At 37.5% G+C, this 24,431-nt stretch overlaps 1 protein-coding gene and 1 long non-coding RNA gene across 2 annotated transcripts; one reads left to right on the forward strand and one right to left on the reverse strand.

Moving 5' to 3' along the window:
* Positions 1-575: 575 nt before the first annotated feature.
* On the reverse strand, positions 576-4,718 carry LOC119628611 (uncharacterized). Its single transcript, XR_005244770.2, has 2 exons — positions 4,168-4,718; positions 576-1,719 (listed from the first exon to the last, which is right to left on the reverse strand). It is a non-coding gene; the product is annotated as an uncharacterized LOC119628611 (long non-coding RNA).
* Positions 4,719-5,257: 539 nt separating this feature from the next.
* On the forward strand, positions 5,258-24,256 carry SCRB12 (scavenger receptor class B member 1-like). Its single transcript, NM_001279493.1, is given in 10 exon segments — positions 5,258-5,277; positions 5,484-5,581; positions 7,214-7,377; positions 14,658-14,805; positions 16,141-16,341; positions 16,701-16,825; positions 20,168-20,403; positions 20,805-20,923; positions 22,120-22,245; positions 23,976-24,256. Coding segments are annotated over 10 exon segments (1,470 nt in total). The 5' UTR covers positions 5,258-5,261; the 3' UTR covers positions 24,213-24,256.
* Positions 24,257-24,431: the final 175 nt, after the last annotated feature.

The raw sequence follows: 24,431 nt of genomic DNA on the forward strand, positions 1-24,431 counted from the left end.
TATTTACCGCTACGACTAGAACTGTATTACCGAATACTGACTAAAGATCGATTAGTATTGTGCTTGTAGGTGCACATTAAGAATTGAGGATGGGTCCTCATGTCTAATAGCGGGTGGTTGCCTTCACTTACGAATCTCTATGAGTTCCGGTATCTAGAATAAAGTTCCGAGTTAACGCACAAAAAAAAGTGCAAGCTAATTAATTATGAATATCCTCCTTCCATTCTTTTTAGAAGTCGGTTATAAATAAAAATGAAGTACTTCGCAGTACTTCATTTTTGTTCGGATTACATAATTTGTTATCAGAGTCCGTCTCTTTGTGAAAAACAGTTTGTATTCTGTCCACCGAACCCTCTGCAAATTCAACACGTCTCATTCCATGTTATTTATGTGCATCGTATTTGAGTAAAAATTCAAATAAATCAAACGCATTTCATTCTAAATCATTTTTCTTATAACATAGTTTATGTATACAAGTGTTTTCCGAGCGCTATGACATGTTCTTCTTCAAACAAGGCTTGTGGAGAGTACTTACGATAAAAAAATATTGAGATTATGAAAATCATACAAAAACATAATTTATGTAACTTTTATTGACAGAACTGAAATCAGTAACAATCCAGCTACGCAATAAACATTTTAAAACTTAAATTGTTCATAGGTTCTTTAAATTATAAACTAAATCCTTGAAACATAAATATCTGAATCGCCCTAATTCTAGAGGCGAATGGGATCGTACAAAATAAATATTTAAATGATTTTTTTCTTAAAACTATACATTTGGAATCATATTTTTTTTAAATAAATAATAATAAGAACAATTTGTAATTACTAATACATAAATCACATACATATGGGCCTTTTTTCCCTCCCATATCAGCACATTTTTCGTGGCGCCGTTCTTTGGATGCATGACACTGAATCCAATCCTCTGATGGTGGATGAATGAATTTTTCAGATCAGTAAATACAATGCAAACCTTTTATTTTTATTCCAAGCGTTCTGTTATTCTTCTCTTTAACATTGTGCTCAGTCTTTTTCTCTTTATCCACTGCTTTTTTGTCAGTCTTATGTTTACTGCTAGCGTCTTATTCGAGGAGATTACTCTTACTCTGGGGTGATGTCAAATGTAAAATTGGTTTTGTTGTTTACGACATTTCATGTCCACATTGTACTGTTATTCCAGTCTCCCTCTTAAATCGGTCTTGTCTATTACTGTTTCCAGCCTTAAAGAATTCGGCCGCTTTTTCCCTTTTCATGCCGTCTATTCTTGCTCTAGACAATCCTTCTGGTTTCCGAATAGTTAATTCGTTATTTCTTTTCATAAAGCGATGAAAGCAGCCCTGACCAGCCACTCCTATTTCTTTATTAAATTTGGGTTGAATGTTCTGACGTTCTGCTAATTGAAATACATATTTACGAACCGCCTTGGGTGTAATTCCGAAGCCACGATTTGCCAAATACAGTTTACGGTGTGCTAAAATCTTTTCAGCATCTTCGGCAGCATTTCATCTCAGACTGGCTGTCTACCAAGTGTAGTTTAGTAGTAGTGACACCCCCGGAGAAAGAGCCTTCTCTTTGTATACTTGTGTACGGTAATTCGTAAATTTCAGCGGCCCGACGTAACGTTAACTCTTTGGCCAGGATTTTATTTGCAGCTCCTCTCATATTGCTTGAGACCATTCTGCCGCATTTGTCTTTCTTGTATACCTGCGAACCCTATAAAATGAAATAAAAATGCATCATTATCTTCATTTAAAAACGTGATCCAATTCGCCACCGAAGACGTGATCCGAATAACCACATATTAAAGACTTTTTAAATACATATTATTATATTATGTGTCGCATCCGGAAACGACAAACGGGATGAAAGCGCGCCATCTAGTGGGTGTGAGCCGCAACTACTCGTCAAACGTCGGCTCACTTCGGGTGGTGTGCTTTAACCCACAGACACAGCCCACTGAGTTTCTCGCCAGATCTTCTCAGTGGGTCGCGTTTCCGACCCGGTGGTAGATTCTGCGAAGCACTGCTCTTGCTAGGGCCAGTGTTAGCAATTCTCCGGTTTGAGCCCCGTGAGCTCACCTACACAAGCTAGGGTAAGCTGAAATAGCCTCTCAAGGCTATCAGCATAAGTAGGAGAAAAAAAAAAAATGGTGTTGTGCTTCGGCAGAGTCGAGATATCATTGCTCGAGTGAATCGGTACCTGTCTCAGGGCCCTGAAACTGAGTAATGTTTTTTTTTTTTAATCGTTATTTTTTTGTAAAAACCATTAACAAAACCAAAGACAAAATATGTAATACATGAAAAAATCTATCGAAATCTTGAGTTGTCTGTGATGGTCGGATTGCATTAATTGAGCATATACTTGCATTTACTTGAGACCTTAGAACTTATATCTCAACGTGGGTGGCGCATTTACGTTGTAGATGTCTTTGGGCTCCGGTAACCACTTAACACCAGGTGGGCTGTAAGCTCGTCCAACCTTCTAAGCAATAAAAAAAAAAGAACACCGAGTTTTGGAAAAGAGCAGCTCTATGTATCTGGTCGTTACTATACGTTTGAGCGATGAAGCTCGACGAGTAAAGTAACCCATAGATACAGCCCACTGAGTTTCTTGCCAGATCTTCTCAGTGGGACGCGTTTCCGATCCGGTGGTAGATTCTGCGAAGCACTGCTCTTACTAGGGTCAGTGTTAGCATCACTCCGGTTTGAACCCCGTGAGCTCACCTACACACGTTAGGGCGAAGCTGAAATAGCCTCTCAAGGCTATCAGTATAGGTAGGAAAAAAAAGAGCGATGAAACTACATTCCGAATCGGGGGTAAATAGGTAGTTATTAAATTCACCTGCGGGGGCCTACGCAAATAAAAACAATGATTTGAATCCCTGAATTATTTCCGGCTCCCTGACACAGGCGCACCACCCAGGTATCAAGGCAATCAACCATAGAATTTCAATATATTATTATGTACACGTGTCATTAATTAACGCTCCACATTCTTATTAGAATAAGTTACTTTAATTTTATTAGTCGAGAATATCAAAATGAAAAGATTTAAATCCCATTATAATTTAGTAAAACGAAGTCAGTTTGAAACAATTTGAAGTTTTTTGAACGAGCTAAACGACCGTTTGAAGCACCTGATGAAACGACATGTGGGATACTGTAAATAATTTATGAAATCAGCAATTAACAGAAGAATTAACGCGCCGCAACATGTCTGCAGCTAAACACTCGCAGGAGTTACTTGGAATCACTCCTTCATCTATACTTAATATTGTAAAGCTGAAGAGTTTGTTTGTTTGAACGCGCTAATCTCAGGAACTACTAGTCCGATTTGAAAAAATCTTTCAGTGTTATCTAACCCATTTATCGAGTAGGCTATAGGCTATATAACATCATGCTAAGATCAATACAAGCGGAGCACCAACAAGTAATGTTTCAAAATCGGGGTTATTTTTACCTTTTGAGAGCTTCCGCTGCGTGCGCTGCAGAAACGGTTGGTTTCGCTAAAATAATGTATGACAGAATTGTCTCCCCTTAAAAGATCTAAAAAAAGTCCGCGACAGCATATATCTATATGTTAAGCTTGACTCACTATAACGTCTTTTATGTTAACCAAATTTGTTCTAAAATAAAGCATTATTTGTGAATTATTCCACGCGGACGAAGTCGCGGGCAAAAGCTAGTTTTGTTTATAAAATCTAAACATCCTTTGCGATACAAGATACGCCACAGACGTTTTTTGAGATTACATGACAAATGACCACCGAAGTATGAAACCTAAAATGACTCATACTGCGTCAAACTCAAATATTGAAATCTTTTAAAGGTATGAATAAAAAACGCTCAGGATTATAGTGAACGCACCATGGTATGTTACAAATGAAAGAATCCATTATGATCTTGCCATAAGAAAAGTCAAAGATGAAGTAATCCATCGAGCTAAAGCCTACTGTGTAAGATTGGAAGGTCATCCGAATAACCTTGCTAAGCATTTAATGGACAACCAAATAACTACAAGAAGACTCAGAAGAAGAGTGCCCAAGATCTACTAGATCTACTGTAGATTAATTGATATGGACATATCAATGGACATTGTGTATGCACCGCCTAAGAAATTGTTTTTCTCAAAAATACGGCTGAATGTCTTAAGACAGCTTACCGTATAGAATTTAAAAAAACATTTTCTCAGCGGTCCCCATGCGGTCGTGCAGGCGGTGCAAGTATAAATAAAACATTGACGTTAGTCTGACGGTGTAACCGGTACAGTGCGGTGTACTTTGTCGAGAGATGCTTGCTTTCTCACGCAGTGCACAACGTACCTAACTAATCCAAGTCGACGGTGGACAAACAATTTGAAGCTCAAGCCGAAGCCGAATGTATTGCAAGATTACAAAACGGATTTTTCGCGTTTAACATGAAAAAGTGATACGTTTGTTCTAATCACGCGCTAAATATCTCTGAGTGTAAAGGAACGTGAACGGCAATTACAATTTCCAATAATTTTCAGACAGTAGTTTACAATGATCAACAATTTTCATTAAATTTAGACGTAAGTATGTTTAATTCAGACCTCAGAAATTGTGAAGTTAATAAAAGAGATACCTCTGAATGAATTAGGAATCTCGTATAAGATTTGCAAAAACCTTCGAGAGTGCTTTGATGAATATCCACGAAAATATCTCATTAAAATAAATTAAACAACAGACCACGTCGAATGACTCTTATATATTTGAATTTCTATCAAAATAACAACAACGGGCCACTCAGTCCGGCAGTCGAGTGTAGATTTTTTCAGCTGTAGATAACGTGCTCATATTATCTCACTTGATATGATTTGATCATCAACTGACGTAGACGTTACATGGATGATACTCACAGCTCGAGATGTGAGGCCAGAATTACAATTATCTCAAGATATTGTATTAACGAGTGCCCCACCCCACGGACCAAGACGCAGTGCTGTTTCGCTGTTTAACTAAATTAATATTCAAATATTGGCGTAGTTTTTCTTTACGGCAGTAAATAAAGCAAGATGCTGCTCGCGAGGAGCTCAGTGTAGCGGACAGTGCCGGTCGCTAGCTAGTGCGTTTTCAATTCTATCTGAGACGGCTGCGTTTACCTTCTCCTGTAATATAACTAATTAACTATAATAAAAATTTTACGATTTAAATGAATTAGACGACCAAAGTAATCGAGTGATTTATTTTTCTTTAGTACATTCGACCGTGAAGTTGTTTGGAAACGAATTTGAATATGGCCCGAAATGAAGGTACCTTTTATTGTTAAGTAGTGAAATAAACAATTTTCCCATAATATATTAAAATGGCGGTGACTGGCGAAAATCTTAATCTATTCTACAAAAAAGGGAGTAAGTACCACCAGACTTACTTACCGACCAAGCATGATTTGCCAAGAATCTTCAAAAGAATTTTTTCCTGTTACAGAATTGTTTACAAGTAACCGAGTGCATTTCAGGTAGATTGATAATTATAACGGCAATAGCCGGAGTGACAATATTGGCTGCGGCACTAGTCACCATGGCTCTGGATCCTATACAGCTTTTAATCAATTATGTAAGTATAATAGCAGATGTCATCAGCGTTCTGTTATTACCGCACGAATTATCGGCTAGTGGACTATACGCAATCGTTACTCCTGTCAATAACAAAATTGATATCCTTCATAAGATCATGAGAACTCATAAACATTTCGTTACCACTGTCTGCAGAGCACACACATATTCATCAACTTCATGATACCGCCATTAGCTTTTCCATCGTCCGTGTGCCCCAACATCCTGTGACAACCAAATGACTGTAAGCGTTAACCCATTAGCAGCGTCTATCATCTTGCTTTTTTTTTCTTCCTATCTGTGCTGATAGCCTAGAGAGGCTATTTCAGCTTTTCCTTGACGTGTAGGTGTGCTTACGGGGCTCAAACCGGAGTGTTGCTAACACTAGCCCTAGCAAGAGCAGTGCTTCGCAGAATCTACCACCGGGTCGGAAACGCGACCCACTGAGAATATCCGGCGAGAAACTCAGTGGGCTGTGTCTATAGGTTAATTTACTCGTGAAGCCTTTCGTCGCTAGCGACGAGTTCGGCAAGCACGGTGACCGGTGCTTGTGGTACCTAAAAGCACCGTTAATGGATCAGGAGGATCCGTAATGACGTATTTAGGGCGACGTCGACTGTTTACCATTCGGTCACACATGCTTTAACTGTGGTTTTTTCTCCTTTAAAATCAATACTCAAAATAATTCAACCTTTTGTCGTAAGGTGGAGAAGAACCACACCCTAGGTTTGAATAGCCATTAACCTTGCTCTTGTTTTTGCAGACCACGTAGGTCAGCTCAGCGTGGCGTATCATTTACAAAACATCTCTATTGTATAGAGGATTCCCTGAAAAGGCTTCTAAAACTCATTTTATTTATTAAATTCATATTAGTATACATCCGTTTGATGTTTCATTAGGAAATCTTTCTAGTCTATTTTAAGCAGTTCGTTGACATATTAAACTGTCTACGCAGTCTATTGTTTAAGAGCGAATGTGTTTAGAACTGGGTCATGATTTTATTACTAAACAATAGACATTTGTAAAAACTAATTAGGTGCCCATTTCAATAGAGGACTTATTTAAAAGGCATATTGTTAGTATAATTTAAGATTAAGTAGTTGAAAATACCGGGCGGTTTCACTCTCTTCAAAGTTTGAGGTTCTAAATAATATAATGTCATCGTAGCCAAAAGTAAAATGAACGCTCTAAAACAAATTGAATTTTTATTCATCGTTCGAGTTATTTTTTAAAAAGTAAACTCCAAGTAGGTATGTCTTTCGGTCGACACATTGTGCTTTCTCTTTAATTCTGAACAAAATCTTCTGTCCTATCATACATTTCACAATACACTTGTCTTTGCACGATCTCTGCCTCATTTGCGCCCATCATTCGTAATTTTAACCTGTTCATTGTTTCATTACGTGTCTGACCAATGCCAACGTTTTACTCCTCATTAAATCAGTCACAGCTATCATCATAGATAATACACATGCTGTCATCTGGAGTTAGGTATAGGTGTACTATTAGCATACTCTACTAGGGTAACGGTGGCATTTTTAACGTCCATTAGGGACGGTAATCACTTACCATCAGCTAGGCCGTATACTCGTTTGCCTACTAGGGAAATAAAAAATATGTTTTTTTTTTTCAGAATACCCGCGTCACCAACAATTCATTTATGTTCAATATGTTCCAAAAAGAGGTGGAAGGTGCCCATTTGTCTTTATATGTATTTAATGTGACCAACGCTCAGGAGTTCATGTCGGGAGAAGATCACAGTTTAAACGTACAAGAAGTTGGACCGTTTACTTACGCGTAAGTATTTAATTACACCCCGTTTATAGCCGAGTCATTGTATAACGTGTTTGGGCGGTTAGGGATAACGCAGATTCGTCAATATTGCACCTAAATGACGAACTGTGGGTGCCGCAAACGCGACCGCTGATTGGGTCTGTAATCTAATGAACCCCACGGTCTTGAAATTGTTATAAAACATCGTGCCCTGTTCGAATTCTACATAATATATATCGATTAGAATCCAACCTTTATGTTATTATAATTGGAAGGAGCTTAAGGTCGGACGCATGTCCAACACAAAATGATCTCGGGCTTAATGTTTTGACTGCTACGTCCTTCATCGCTCCCACACAGAGGTTGCGTCTTGTAATTTCGTTCTAAGCACCATGGATTAGCTAATTTACAGTATGCGAATACCTGATAAGGAAGTAGTCCGAAAGAGGCCGGAAACTCACATATGTATCTTATAATTAATAGTCGGTTAGAGTGCGTATTATTATTTTTGGTCCGATCTTCAGACCTGAGGGCTCAACCTATTAACTCAAGGCTACATTCTAGTTACATTTACGAGCTCTAATAACCACTTAATATCAGGAGTGTCGTGATCTCATTTTCTACCCAACCGCAGCAATGCAAATCGGATCTTTGCACTGCATTATTTTCATACGCATATTCTACCTATCTGCAGCAATGCAAACCGGGTCTTTGGACTGCATCACTTTCATACGTACCTATATTCTACACATCTGCAGCAATGCAAACCTGGTCTTTGGACTGCATTATTTTCATACTCATACGGCGGAAATTAGTCAGTATGTATTCTGTAATAATTCAACTCTTGTGGTTATGCACCACATTGGATATCAGAAATACATAGGCTTGCTAATTATTTTAATTATTATTTAGTGAAATTGGCACTTTAAAATGACACTTCTCATCTATACTTCTATAGTAATATATAAATTTACAGTGGTTTTTACGGATGTTCCGTTATAACTACTGACTGAACCATGCATTCGATTGACTTGAAACTTGGTATCCATGTAGAAAATACATGTACTTCATGGATAGGCATTTCTAAGAGTGTTGGACTCCCTAATAATAATGACAATAAATAATAATGTTAATTTTAAATGCCCAGCGAAGCGGGCGAGTACGGCTAGTTTGATTATATTTATGTATTTAATTATAACATTTACGTCTTTAATTATAAAAAAATAAACTCAAGTACTAATCACGTGAGGTTCGTCACGGCGCGGCGTACAAATGTACACGTTATTGTTTACGTGATAAATCAATTAGCACAGATGGTCAGGTGAAATGTTTAGCAGTTGTAATTAAAGACCATAGACAAGACAAGTTCATGAGGTCCTTGAGTCACGAGACTAATGCTTTGAGTTAATGTCGGCAAACGTTCAACTAAGAAATATACATTAACATAATTTCATTGGAATCGAAATTTTTGTCGTAAAATATTATATTGGAATGTGTATTGAAATATAAATTATTAGTAATAAATTGTATTTCACAGGGAAGTTGTTCAACTAGTATTTCTTGGGTTTTTGCGAGTTGTAAACTTGTTGTTGTGTCAATTTGTTATGTTTTACGAGTTGTTTTAACATTTAACCTCACTAATTTCCCCGTTCATAGAGAGCTGATTTGATTATAGACTTAGAAAATACTCTGAATGCTTCAGACATATTGTATTATTATCGAGTCTACGAGGTAGGTCCTTATCTTGGAAATAAGGTCGAGTTTGATTGAACACGCGATAAATCAGTTTTTTCTTAATACACGAAATTACATCACATTTTTTCACAATCACGGAAGACTGGTAGACGCGGGTTACTGATGTCCATCGCAGTAATTGTCCACACCAATTTTGAGGCATGAGGCTGATGTCTATTTTACTATAAAAGAATAGGGTTTTATAATTTAAAACCAGTATGTATGTACATGCCGTCTAGCGATGTAGGCTTATCTCAACAACTTCGTAATGATTCGAGATATAATTATTATAAACTTAATCTTCTACATGACGTGTTATGTAGCCAGCTCTCTAGGACTGCAATTATTCGACTAATATGTTTTTTTATTTAAGAACACTGCTCACAAAGTTGACATGAACATGTGAACCTTTACGATCGAGTTAGTAAAATTCTTGAAGTTTTTATACATCAAGGCTTAGTGGTGAAAGACAAAGAAGATAGAACGTATTTTATTAATTCCATTTTATTCCCGACATTGACATTCCAAAATCTATATTTAAAACAAATGCTTTAGATAAGCGAACTTTAGATAAAAAAATAAAAAATGTGTTTTTTTTTAAAAGGTCAATGTCGATGCAAAAGAGAAAAAGTAATACCTAAATTGAATTTAAACCTTAAGATGTCAGTAATTATCCTACAGCGCTAGTCTATAAACAGCTTCCGGGTCGGAAAACGAAAAAACCCAAAGACGTATATAAAGACGTATAAAAACTTAAAGATGAATCTTAGGAAAAAAACTTTGCTACCAACGTTAAATGGTATTGCATAACCTAGCCGCGTATCAGAGCATTTACAGCCGTTTCCAAGATTCGTCCGTGGTAATACTTTCCATACCTATTGTTCATTACCAAGATCCATAGTATCGTGCTGATACCTTCTTAAACTTTGAATTAAGCCCGGATGCACACGGCACGAGCGAGGAATGCATTTATTTTTGCAGCATTTTTATCTTGGTAACTTAGCCTTAGCATCGGATGAGCCGTTCGAACGCCTGCCCAGGACTCGATACCAGGCTAGTAAAGCCACGACACTCAATAGCAACGCGTTTAAATTGCTTATATTTTGGTTGCTGCGTAGAAATTCGCATACCTACTGGTGGTAGGACCTCTTGTGAGTCCGCACGGGTAGGTACCACCGCCCTGCCTATTTTCTGCCGTGAAGCAGTCTTGCGTTTCGGTTTGAAGGGCGGGGTAGCCGTTGTAACTATACTGAGACCTTAGAACTTATATCTCAAGGTGGGTGGCGCATTTACGTTGTAGATGTCTATGGGCTCCAGTATCCACTTAAGACCAGGTGGGCTGTGAGCTCGTCCACGCATCTAAGCAATAAAAAAAAAAAACCTAAGTATCGGTGTGCATGAAAAAACGTAATTTAACATAATTCTAAACAACATCTCAACATAATTCTATAGTCACGGTGGTAAAGTCAGCACAACAATCGCCTAAAAAAAACCTTTATTTGAACACGTTCAAGGCTCCTTCGGGTTCGTGTTACAATAACGATCTAAGTCTCTGGTGTCACGATTTGTGACATCAAGCTAAACCGCGCCACACTTCGGATGTTGTTTTCTATACTATCTATACTAATATTATAAAGAGGAAAGATTTGTTTGTTTATTTGTATTGAATAGGCTCCGAAACTTCTGAACCGATATTAAAAATTCTTTCACTATTTGAAAGCTGCACTATTCCTGAGTGAGATAGGCTATAATATATATTTTTATTAATTAGGGATCCTGATCGTAAATAAAACTGCATTTATTCAAGGAAAACAATGAGAAGTCTTCATTTTTCAAATTTGAGAAATATATTTCATTGCTTTAACAAAGTTTAGTTGTTCAAATCGTATGCATAGGTACCCTGAACAATCATAATTTATTTTCAGTAACAAATTTAATTCTAATGTAGCTCTTTATGTTGAATAGGATTTTTTTTAAATAAATGTTGTTTTGAGAGGAAATCTAACGCGAAGAATGTCGTCTTGTCTCTTTTATCCGCCTAATTACTGCTGGTTAAAGGTATCGTGACAGGAAAATTAGAATTAGAAATAATTAACATTAAAAATCAGAATGATATTTTAAACTAATTTTTGATTCACGGACACAAGTCCCAGAAAGACGACCTCATTTTAATTGATAGGAACTCATTTGCCGACTCGAAAGATGAAAAAGAATTTAGTTTTAAAGCGCAATTTCAGCAGAAATTCTCACGGATCGTTTGGAATCTCTGGGTCTGCGGAGGGACTTCGGCACCCCCTGTTTTTTTGCACCGTGATACCATAATCTCATTTTTACCATCGCACCGCCCGCCACCGGAGTAGAGTTCATTCATACTACCTGGAGCTACTACGTTCATCCACAGTGCATTTCCAGAGATCTTTTTCTGCACGTACGATACGGCTTTGGAATGAGCTCCCCTCCTCGGTGTTTCCCGAGCGCTATAACATGTCCTTCTTCAAATAAGGCTTGTGAAGAGTGCTTAATGGTAGGCAGTGACTTGGCTCTGCCCCTGGTATTACTCACAGTCATGAGCAACAGTAACCACTCACCATCAGGTGGGCCGCATGCGCGTCTACCTACACGGGCAATAAAAAAATAATATTAATGATATGTAAATAAAACTGGTCTAACGATGTAGGATAGATAAACCTTTGAATATTAAAGGCAATAAAAATAAAAATGATTTAGTTGAAAATCAGTATTCAAATTAATTTACAAATGTATTCATTACACTATGTTGTCTACCTGCCAATGTTAAACAATTAACATTTATCATTTGAGATTTGAAATTTAAATTCGGAGAATTAACAGGTTTTAAGGGCCCTCTTCTCAAAAAGCTATATTTCTTTAAAATTTAAATTTCATTGCCATATTTTTTTTTCTTTTTACGTTTGAAAGTTAATGTGAGGAGGGGACGTCCTAAAAGGACTTGGATGGACGGTATGAAAGAAGTTGGCAGTACGAGAGAAGGGTGTGAGTACAGTGATGACGTTATGATAGGCCTGAATGGAAAAAGAGAACATTTTGTGCCGACCCCACCTTTTGGGGTATTTTTTCTTGACTGATCTGATTGCCATGATATGGTTTAATTTGCTGCTTAAATGGATATCCGTTCGCTCCTATAAAACCTGCTACTTACAAGCCTTACTAGATAGTCTAATATACATTTTTTGGTTTTACACTACCCAACCTCGATCTTCTCTTTTGTTTAATAAATAATATCGCAATGGAAATTAGTGAAGACGGAGAAACAGAGCACGGGTGCTCGTGCTTTGACGTAGGAGCACCCACAACTCTGATTATCTCCCGTCCCCAAAAAAAAAAAAATGTAACGAAAAGCCACCAAACACATTAGCCAGAGAGAAGTCAATCGTGAACATTTGTTAAGTACGTGTTTCATTAGAAAAATTGGTACCCGCCTGCGGGATTCGAACGAAGGGACGTCTTATCCTTTAGGCCACGACTATTATTTCGATAGTGCATCATACTACCGGATCGCAATCCCGTTAATGTAACGGATTCTGAAGTTGTATTCCGTAATGTATAGGTATGTTGTATAAGCAGATGACCCCAAATAAAAACATGAGAAGCCTATAAATGAGGATCATATATGTATGTATTACCGATAAACTGAAAACATTTTAGAAAAAAAATATGTAATTTAGTTATTGTAATGAATGTGAATATATTCATGAGACAAAAAGATCCGTCGTAACGAAAAAAAAATTGTTTTAATGGAGAACAATAATTTTAATTTACATAATATATACTGTTTTATGTAATGGTAGGTAGTGTCTTTTTTTATGCATTTCAGTTTTTTTATTATAATAAACGTACATTTTACGATAAATACATATTTATTTTGATTTCTTGAGGTACTGATGAATTAAAAAAATATTACAAAATCCTGAATGGCGTAAACAATTTTATACATCTGTGCAAGTTCCGTACAGCAACTTTTCAATCGTAGGCACGACATGAGAACCCTCTTGACGTGGCCGCTGGAAACTACATACCCGATCCTGTAGACCGAATGGTAAACAGTCAACGTCGCCCAAAGCACGTCATTACGGATCGTCCCGATCCATTAACGGTGCTTTTAGGCACCACAAGCATCGGTCACCGTCCTCGTCGAACCCGTCGCTTGCGACGAAGGGGGCGACGAGCGAATTAGCCCATAGACACAGTCCACTGAGTTTCTCGCCGGATCTTCTCAGTGGGTCGCGTTTCCGATTCGGTGGTATATCCTGCGAAGCACTGCTCTTGCTAGGGTCAGTGTTAGCAACACTCCGGTTTGAGCCACGTGAGATCACCTACACGTTAGGCTGAAGCTGAAATAGCCTCTCAAGGCTATCAGCATAGGTAGGAAAAAAAAGTCAATCGTCTGTCCACTGCAACTCGTTGCTGGGTACAGACTCGTTGAGTAATCTTCTTTTTGTAGTTTTAGCTTGGTTTTATTGTATGTGTATGTATCCAAGCTTATTTATTTGCTTCTAACCGTTGCGATATAACGAAGTTTATTTAGTATGTTCAGAGGAAAGTCAAATATTGAGCTTTGTAACCAAACAAGGCAACAAACAATAAACCGGTTTACCATGGCTATTCATTTTAACAATAATTATATAATAATAACCACAATTTAATCAAGTTATTTAATTTTTTATCCAATTACGCACTACATTCATTGTCCATTTGATTTATTTATTTATTTATTATTGCTTGGTTGGGAGGACGAGCTCACAGCCCACCTGGTGTTAAGTGGTTACTGGAGCCTATAGATATACACAACGTAAATGCGCCACGCACCTTGATATATAAGTTCTAAGGTCTCAAGTATAGTTACAACGGCTGCCCCACCCTTCAAACCGAAACGCATTACTGCTTCACGGCAGAAATAGGCAGGGTGGTAGTACCCACCCGCGCGGACTCACAAGAGGTCCTACCACCAGTAATTACGCAAATTATAATTTTGCGGGTTTCATTTTTATTACACGATGTTATTCCTTCACCGTGGAAGTCAATCGTGAACATTTGTTGAGTACGTATTTCATTAGAAAAATTGGTACCCGCCTGCGGGATTCGAACACCGGTGCATCGCTTCAACATGAATGCACCGGACGTCTTATCTGTTAGGCCACGACGACTACTATTTCGTTTCTCATTGCTCCTGTAGATGGCATTAAAATATTTCCTATCCTATATTTTATTTTACTGAAGCATTTTGTAATTTTTCTATAACAAATAGTTTTGTATGATTTTTTTTCTGTGTTTAGTTGTACACCTTAACATTAACTGCATATAAGTTTAGGGGCATCCGCTACAAGATGTCGTTAGTTGCCATACAAACAAATATTTGTCTTAAAGTATCGAAGTTTCAGGGCCTTGCTGTGACCGGAGCTCTTGCGTTATGTTGACATTCTTTAGAATACCGCAGCTGTGATGAAGTAACATAATATATCCGTAACGATCTCTGAAATCTATCCGTTTGCGACTAGAAAGCAACATTAACTTGCCTTTTATGTTTCTTCCAGAGAAATAAGGCAGAACATTGATATAGATCTGGACGAAGAAGCCGGTGAGCTGGAGTTCACGCCGAACATGAAGCTTCGCTTTGTGCCCGAGCAGTCGGTGGCCAGACCTGAAGATGTTATCGTCACTGTGCCCAATCTGGCTCTGTTGGTAGGAACGAAATTTAATATTATTCAGCTTTCAGACGGAGAAAATGACTTAAAGCCAACTGTTTAACATGAAATCAATAATATTGTGTCGATGCTCTAATCCTGCAGCACCAAATTGTTAACGCAATATATATGTACATAGAGGAAGAGGTAGACCTAAGAAAATATGAATGTAAGAGGGGAGTGAGCGAAGAAATGGTATATGATAGAGGAAGTATGGAAGGAGAAAACATGCTGCGCCGACCCCAGCGGACTAGGAGAAAGGCAGGAGAATGATGACGATATATGTACATACTAATCGTCAAATAAATACAATCGGCATTAATTGTTGTAATCATAAAACAGTATTGGTAACTGTCTGTATTGTGAGACCACACGAGTGGAAGCCACCATCGTGCTTATTTCTGTCACAAAGCATTCAGGATGCTTTTTGACAATCACTGGTGGTAAGACGTCTTGTGAGTCCGCGCGAGTAGGTACCACCACCATGCCTATTTCTGCCGTGAAGCAGTAATACGTTTCGGCTTGAAGAGCGCCGCAGACGTTGTAATGTAAAAAAATGAGACCTTAGAACTCATCTCTCAAGGTGGGTGGCGGCATTTACATTGTAGACGTCTATGGGCTCCGGTAACCACTTAACACCACGTGGGCTGTGAGCTCATCCAGCTATCTAAGTAATAAAAAAAAAACTTTGTCCTCATGTCGTCGTGGCCTAAAGGTGCATTCGTATGTAGCGATGCACCGGTGTTCGAATCCCGCAGGCGGGTACCAATTTTTCTAGTGAAATACGTACTCAACAAATTGTTCACGATTGGCTTCCACGGTGAAGGAATAACATCGTGCAATAAAAATCAAACCCGCAAAATTATAATTTGCGTAATCACTGGTGGTAGGACCTCTTGGGAGTCCGCACGGGTAGGTACCACCAGCCCGCCTATTTCCGCCGTGAAGCAGCAATGCGTTTCGGTTCGAAGGGTGAGGTAGGCGTTGTAACTATACTTGAGACCTTAGAACTTGTATCTCGAGGTGGGTGGCGCATTTACGTTGTAGATGTCTATGGGCTCCAGTAACCACTTAACACCAGGTGGGCTGTGAGCTCGTCCACCCATCTAAGCAATAAAATATATATATATCAAAGTAAGTGCCGCCATTCTCGATGTCTATGTCTTTCGATAAACACATAGCACGATTTAAAGCCTTAATAAAACTCTTGTGAGCAAAGGAAAACACTTAAGCGAAGTCAAAAATACGCTCCTCTTCCATCGATGGCAAAGACATAGACTTCATTAATGTGCTAGGGAACATTTTCAAAGTATTTTTTATTTCATGCATACAGAGTGTGGCTTCATTGGTGAGCTCCTTACCGTTCTTCATTAGGAATACATTTAAACTGCTGTTCTCCACCCTCAACTGCAAGTCCATAACGACCATCGATGTATACAGCTTTCTATGGGGATACAGTGACCCTCTGATCTCGCAAGCCTACAACATTGTCCCTGGAATCGTCTACTTTGATAAATTCGGGATCATGGACAGAGTAAGTGAGATATGTGTATATTTTTATTGAGACCGAACTCTACGTCACCGACTCCGATGCTATCCGTGCCAGACACTTACTGGGCGGCCTCTACCGTTTTTATTTTGCACCCTTACAAACTGAATACTGAGGGATGAAAAATATTTATGCAAACGATAATAGACTATAATTGAAGTCCCTTTAAGCTCCGTTTGAATAAAGTAACAGCTGAAGCTGGAACCTCAGTCAAATCAAGGTCACATTTGCACACATACAACTCTTGTTGCTGTCACTTCTATTTAGCAATCCGTACTGAAGAAATAGTTGAATAATTACCATATTAATTTACATGTGATCTTCTAATCATTGTGATTTTCCAGCTCTACGACAACAAGACCATTTACAGAATGAGGGTGGGAATCCGTGATGAAGACAGGTTCAGCATAAAAACTCTAAAGAAATACATGAAAAGCGATAACTGGATGAATGAAAGAGCTCTAGAAAGGTAATGGTAAATGAATTTCTACAAAATAGATCTTCTATCGCCGATAACCTAGCCAGTCTAAAATATTATAGTCATAAATAGTACCGCGCGGCACTTTTACGCCGTTTTAAGCCGTGCTGTTTAAATTTCACACACTAAGCTTGCGTTCTTAGGACCCGGAGTGAATCTGCCTCGAAGCTTGATCTTTGAGTGGGCGAGCTCACGGCTCACCGGGTGTTAAGCGGTTACCGGGACCCACAGATATCTACAACGTAAATGCCGCCACCCACCTTGAGATATAAGTTTTAAAGTCTCAGTATACTCATATAACGGCTGCCCCACCCTTCAAGCCGAAACGCTGCTTCACGACAGAAACAGGCAGGGTGGTAGTATCTACCCGTGCGGACTCACAAGAGGTCCTACCTCAAAATCGCGGTCAAGAAAGTTTTAATTCGTGGAGAAAAGTTTTTTTTCTTCTTTTTTTTAATTAACTTATTACTCGAGTTGCCGGATACTATAGACCACGCAAAAGTGACTAATTCGCGTGACTAATAGATATCACGGGATAACATACATAAAATACTACTAAACTTATAATTTTTAGGGGTTTTAATTTAAATTTACTATGATTGACATGTATTTTCTAAGTCTAAATCTCTCGCTCGTGAGATGTACCGACATATGCTTGACACTTGGTTGGCCATGGTTCATATCCTAACGATACAAATAGTACAATCCACATTGGCGTAACACTTTAATTGGCAAGTACTTCAGTCAATGCCGTGTGCTATTTTCGTTTATGACACTAATTACGTAATTCCGTAGTTATCTTATGGATGTATAATGTTGCGTTGTGGCAATTAAGCGTGGACTGTATTTATTGTTTTGAGATATTTATTTTACCTTTATATAACAAATTTAAAGACTGAATTTATGAGAAATATAAAATTGATGCGTTGCTCTTAGCGGCTGGATTTGAAAGAGAAATAGTGTCATGGCGGACGTCGCTCGCTGACATTTTGACGTTCAGAAATTGAACATATAATTTTCCACTAATTTTCAAATTTGAGACTGTCATCGTCAATAATTACATTAATTTTTTTCATTTAACATTGATTGCATGCAGCAGAGATGCGAATGTTGCGATGGATGTGTGGAGTAACGAGATTGGATAGAATAGGGAATGAATATGTTAGAGGAAGTCTGAAAGTGGCACTTGTGACAGAGGAGTTGAAAAGTGCGCGTTTGGGATGGTACGGACATGTGATGAGACGAAATGAAAATGAGGTTGGTAAGAAAATGTTAACTATGAATATGGAAGGATATAGAGGAAGAGGTAGACTTAAGAAGAAATGGATGGATTGCGTGAAAGACGATATGGGTAAGAGGGGAGTGAGCGAAGAAATGGTATGTGATAGAAGAGTATGGAAGGAGAAAACATGTTGCGGCGACCCCAGGTGACTGGGAGAAGGGCAGGATAATGATTATTTCTTTTTTTTTTAAATTGAATACTCGATCAATGGATCCCGAACGAATAAAAGATATAAATCAGTTTTGTTGTGTTCGTTAGGGTTAACGAGTAATAAGCCCGCTACATACGTTTCGAGTACCTAATGCGACTCTCAATATATATTTATTACGCATTCACGAAAAACATCTACGCTAAACATTGTATAAAATAAGATTTTTCCGTAATATGTATTACTAACGTACCATAGCGAATGCGCACAAATAGGTGCTTTTTAACATAAAGTAAAGACCGACGAAATTCAAAGAATCGATGGGAAGATCGGTTTAGTATGCTAAGTTTTGTAATGTTCTCGATCGCGTAAAATTAACTCAAAGGACAATGCCCAAAAGTGGGCCAACTTTATGTCAAAACTATTTGTACTTCAAAAACTATGCCTTATTTTTTCACGTTGTTTAGTTTATGTATCAACATTTCTTTCAACCTGGCATTGTTTTCCAAAAAAATAAATTACTTAATTGATAACATCCCAAAACTATCCATGCCATAGTTTTTAAATTCGCCAATAGGCAAAGGGCTTAGCCCATACAGCCTTATAGCAAACATATATGCTGTCAAACGAAAGAGTTGTTTGTGACTTGAACAACAAATAAAAAAAAATAGCTAATGCTTATAATTCACAGACTTCTTAGTTTATTTTTGTTCAATTCAATATTTATTGTAATAATAATTATCACTTAAAACCATGAATTATTTAATATTTTTAGATATTAATGATTCCATTAGTAAAATTATCAATGGCCTACCATTACTCTATTCTTATTATATATGATCAGAGAGTTTTGGCAGCAACCCGAGTGAAGCGTCACTTGAATTTTTATTTTAATGTTTTTTTAACAATTTATTGTGTAATTTGTATTATTTGTATTTGTAATATTGTGTATAAAAGGTCTGCGTAAGCTCATGCTCAGTCAATGTGGTATTCGTCGAGTTGACGTCAAAACTCCCAAAAAGCAATAAAAAGAGATACACCGGCTTTTTATTGACATAAAAAATATATAACTTCGACAGACTAGGCTGTATAGGCTACGCTCTTTGCCTGCTTATTGGTGAATTTAAAAACAACAACAACAATATCGTTGCCGGCTTCCGGATTTTCATTTCATTTTATTATTATTATGAGGATATAATAATAATAAAATATACGTAAGGGCTTATTTCTAGCAACATTAACCACAATTAACTTATTTAATACTGTAAATAATTATGAGAGCGATTATTGATTTCGAAGAAAACAATTAACAACTTAATTTTAGCTGCAGAAAAAAAACAGATTTCTCTTAAACCTGGGTGAGAATATAAAAATCGTTTTCTGAATATGAAACGATATTTCTTTGTCTATCAAATTAAGTTAAAACCATCATGACAGGACAACTTTTTTTAGGGGCCCAAACGCCCATAGAAAATGGGCATTGTCCTTTGCATGCAGTTTAAACAGCGCCCTTAGCGGCAAACGTAGGCAAGCGTTCCAACTCCATACAAATTCGAGTTAACTTTTACGCTATCGAAAACGTTAAAAAAACTCGCATTAGGCACACAAGTTGTAGTTGATGCGTGTGACTAGGAGATGTATGAAAATTGTAGTGCAAGGTAGAGGGGGAAGAGGTCGACGGAAGACGAGGATGGAGTGTGTGAATGACGATAAGAGAGAGAGTGTAGTGAGTGTTGAGATGACAGCTGATAGAAGAGAATGGAATAGAAAAATTCGCTGTGCCGACCCCTCCTAGTGGGATAAGGTGGAGACAAAAAAGAAGAAGCACACAAGTTATACAAATAACTTTACGCTATGAACGAATTAAATCGCATCAGTGATTAATTGAAAGTTTTGCTTCAAGCTACAAATACAAGAACACATACGAGGGAGCAGCCTATCCACCTGGGCTCAATGTGGAGACTCCGATCAACATCTACCGGCTGGGAGTCTGCAGAGAACTGAATCTTGAGTTCCACGGAACCAAGAACATGGAATATGGAGGCGATGCCTGGATATACAGAATCAGTAATGAAACATTTAACAGGGATTGTGCCGCAGGGGTCTGTGGGATGATGGACCTTTCTAGTTGTACTTACGGTAAGAGATTGCTAGTTCATGATTGATATCCCTCCTGTACTACGTTGTGATTGGATCGTTTTTTAATGCATCGATTGATACTCCCGTATCATTGTTACAAGATAGAACTCTCAAATAAATATATTAATGGTGTACATTTATAAAGATAAGGTTTTAAATGGCGGACGATTTTTAATTTCTTTAAATGGTAAATTCTTCGGCAAAGCAATCTTAGATTTCGGCTTAGAGGAAAAAATAATATGGCTCGATTGTTTAAAGTTTCTATTTCACAAGGTGCTGGCTACCAGCGGCAATGAGCTCAGATTAACATCTACAATTTATACCACCTTATATTTTTTAAATGACTAGCTTTTTGCACGAAAAAAAACAGAGATACAAACTAGTTTTTTTTTAATTATTAGGTATTCCTATAACGATGTCCAGGACCCACTTCCTCGAGACAGACCCGAAGATATATGAGCGCATCAAGGGCATCAATCCAGATCCTAGTAAACATGATAGTCACTTTCTATTAGAGCCTGTAAGTATTGACTTTTGAACTATCGGATACAGCGCTGTAAGCCGAACTCTTCGTCACAGGGGCGCTAATACATATCAACTTATTTATGGAATCAAATGAAAAGTCTTCTTATTCATGTAAGCTTTTCATAAAGACGCTTTCAAATACTCATGATTTTAGTGCCGGTTCCGAAAGCAATTTCACCCCGGAGAAGAATCGGCAAGTACATAGTCCGATATTTTTAAATAAATCTAGTTTACCACGATTAGATTTTAAATAGCTGTGCTTGGCAATATTGAAACTTAATAAGTTACAGAGTTTAAAGGGGCAGGCGCCCGGTATATCTACTTCAATTCGAGCAAACATGTGAGTGACATTGCTAACGTCTTGACCCCATGGGCATCATTTTAGGAGATACTTAGTATAGGCTTCGAAGGACTCCAACAACGAAGCAATAAAACATAGTGGATTAAAAATATATCCTAAAAAGATTATTTTATATAGCTAATAACTGGTTGTAGTGCGTACTGTTAGACCGTACGTAAAATCACGTTCCCGTTCCGAATTAATGAGTAAAACTATCCAATAAAATAGAAGTTATCGAGGCCTAACGGATAAGACGTCCGGTGCGTTCGTGTTGAAGCGATGCACCGGTGTTCGAATCCCGCAGGTGGGTACCAATTTTTCTAATGAAATACGTACTCAACAAATCTTCACGATTGACTTCCACGGTGAAGGAATAACATCGTGTAATAAAAATCAAACCCGCAAAATTATAATTTGCGTAATTACTGGTGGTAGGACCTCTTGTGAGTCCGCGCGGGTGGGTACCACCACCCTGCCTATTTCTGCCGTGAAGCAGTAATGCGTTTCGGTTTGAAGGGTGGGGCAGCCGTTGTAACTATACTTGAGACCTTAGAACTTGTATCTCAAGGTGGGTGGCGCATTTACGTTGTGGATGTCTATGGGCTCCAGTAACCACTTAACACCAGGTGGGCTGTGAGCTCGTCCACCCATCTAAGCAATAAAAAAAAAAAGAATAGTAATTTAATTTTCCAATAACAAAATACAGTCACAAATAATTTTGTTAAAGATGTTGCGTATTCACTAAGTAGTGTAAAAGTGTAAAACAAGTAAACACTAGCTTACTTGTTTTTCTCTCCTGTGCGATTACAATAATAAATAACACAGTAGAAAATAATATTTACCTTTTCCAGAACATTGGGATATCGCTCTCGACATCGCTGTCGCTACAAATGAATATGAACTTGGCTGATTTGAGGTTTAGTGATAAAACTGAAATGTTTTCCGACTTGGTTCTGCCGGTTGCTTATATAAAAGTTGTAAGTATATGTAGTTATATTTAACAATTAGTGAGACGAGAGATAATCACGCTAAGAACTTCATTACAATTTTAAAATAAAGGAATAACATCGTGAAACAAAAAAAACACGTGTGGCACTCGGGGACTGCCGCGGTAAAGCTATTGCAAAGCATTTTTTATCAACTTATGCAATTACAATTAGACAATAATAATTTAATATTAAAACAAAAATAAAAATAAGACCACGCTATATTTAAAACATTAACAAAAGCAAAACATTAACTGTCGCCTTCACACTCATTAGCTAGACCGCGTGAGAGAGAGATGGGCAGACTTTTCATGATGCTCATGCAGTGCGACGTCACGCCGCGCGCTTATTCACAAACATTACACCAGCGCAACGTGTGAATGTGTTGAACGCGAGCTACATAGTAGGCGTAGTGGTGGTGTCAGGTTATTTTCGTTACGGAATTTCTTGATTCAGCTGCCGCGCTCAAAGCCCGCGATAAAAGCTATGCAATAGCTTAAAATCAAACCCGTACAGAATCTAATTTGAGTAATTGCTGCGGATAAGGCGTCTTTTGACCCCGCCCGGGTAGGTTTCACGACCTTGCCTATTTCTGTCGCGAAACAACGGTTTGAAAGATGAGGCAGCCGTTATACTACAGATTTAGAACACATGTCTCAAGGTTGGTAGCTGTATTTACGTTGTTGATGTCTATGGGATATGGTAACCACTTAACATCAAGTGGGCCATGAGTTTGTTCAACATAAATATTCTCTGAAGTTGCAATAATAATTATCTAATCGGATATCCGAATATTCGGACTAGACCAATATTATTTGTTAAGTATGAAATCAAATCAAATCAAATAAAAAAAAAATTATTCAACATAAATGAAAGTACATACTTGTTGAACGTCAAAAGAACTACCGCCGATTCACAAGAACTAGCCTCCGTCCTGAGAAGAATTGGCAAGAAACTCAGCGGGCATTTTTTTTTTTTTAATAAATTATTATTTATAAATTTTTTAATATTACATTTTTTTTTTTAAATATGAGTTTTTTTACAATGAGTATTATAACGTAACAATTACTACAATATTGAAATGCCCGGAGCGAGCAACTCATTCCCACTTTGTGCAATCTTCTAGATAATCATTGACTTTATAGTAAGCTTTATTGCACAGATGTTCTTTAACAGTTTTCTTAAACCTATGTATATGTAGGTTCTGAACATCTTGTGGGATTTTGTTGTACAGGCGCGCACAGTCAATTGTCGTGGCACAATTAACTATAACTATTATTCCCCCGGTAGTCGAAATTCGACTATAATTAATTGAAATTATAGGTTCGTACACTATTATGATTCTATTGTCAAAGACTAAATACTTCTGTAATCAAAGATTTCGCCAAGATTGAACTTTAGACAAATATTGTTAAAGACAAACAATATTTAATCTATTCTCAATTTGACCACAGACTACGAGTATAAGCAATAAGAAAAGTTTAATAATAAACAAATACCTAATATGCATGCGCGTGTGTGACAAATAAATGGTGTGTGTAATGTTTCTATTAATATCTATTTAATGTATTTTTTATGCATAATTAAAAAAAAAATATTGATTCTGCACTCCTTCTCTTTATTCTCTATAAGTGTGGGAAAAATACTTCTCCGTCCGCGCAATTTTCGTAAAAAGGGGTACAAAGTTTTTGCTTCACATATTAATATACAGATGCTTGCAGGTCCAACAAGATGTTTTTGACGCGCTTTACGGAATTCTGAGAACCATTCACGTAACGGCGCCGATCACATTAATATCAATTGAAGTGACAATGTTCCTAATTGCAGTAGCTATTTTGGCGTATTCCGGACTATTGCTGTACAGAAGAAGTAAATGTAAAGCCAAGAAAAAGGCTTATGCCAAGTTAAATTTAAGACAAAACCTACCTTTAATACAGTGTCAACTTACAAAGACGTAATTAAAAAAATTGTCATCGTTCAGTCTTAGGGAATTTTTCACGACTTAGACAATACTTTTAGTAAATCAGTTTGTCAGTCTGTGTACTCGCGGAAGATAAAAAGTAAATTAAGTTTCTTGTTAAGTTTTTCGAATAGATTTCGTTTTTGTGCCAAATGCATTACAATGCATATTATATTGTAAATGATATTATTAGTTATACATTAGAACACTCTTTCTG

Source organism: Bombyx mori, chromosome 6 (assembly GCF_030269925.1).
Source record: "Bombyx mori chromosome 6, ASM3026992v2".
Lineage (NCBI taxonomy): Eukaryota > Metazoa > Arthropoda > Insecta > Lepidoptera > Bombycidae > Bombyx > Bombyx mori.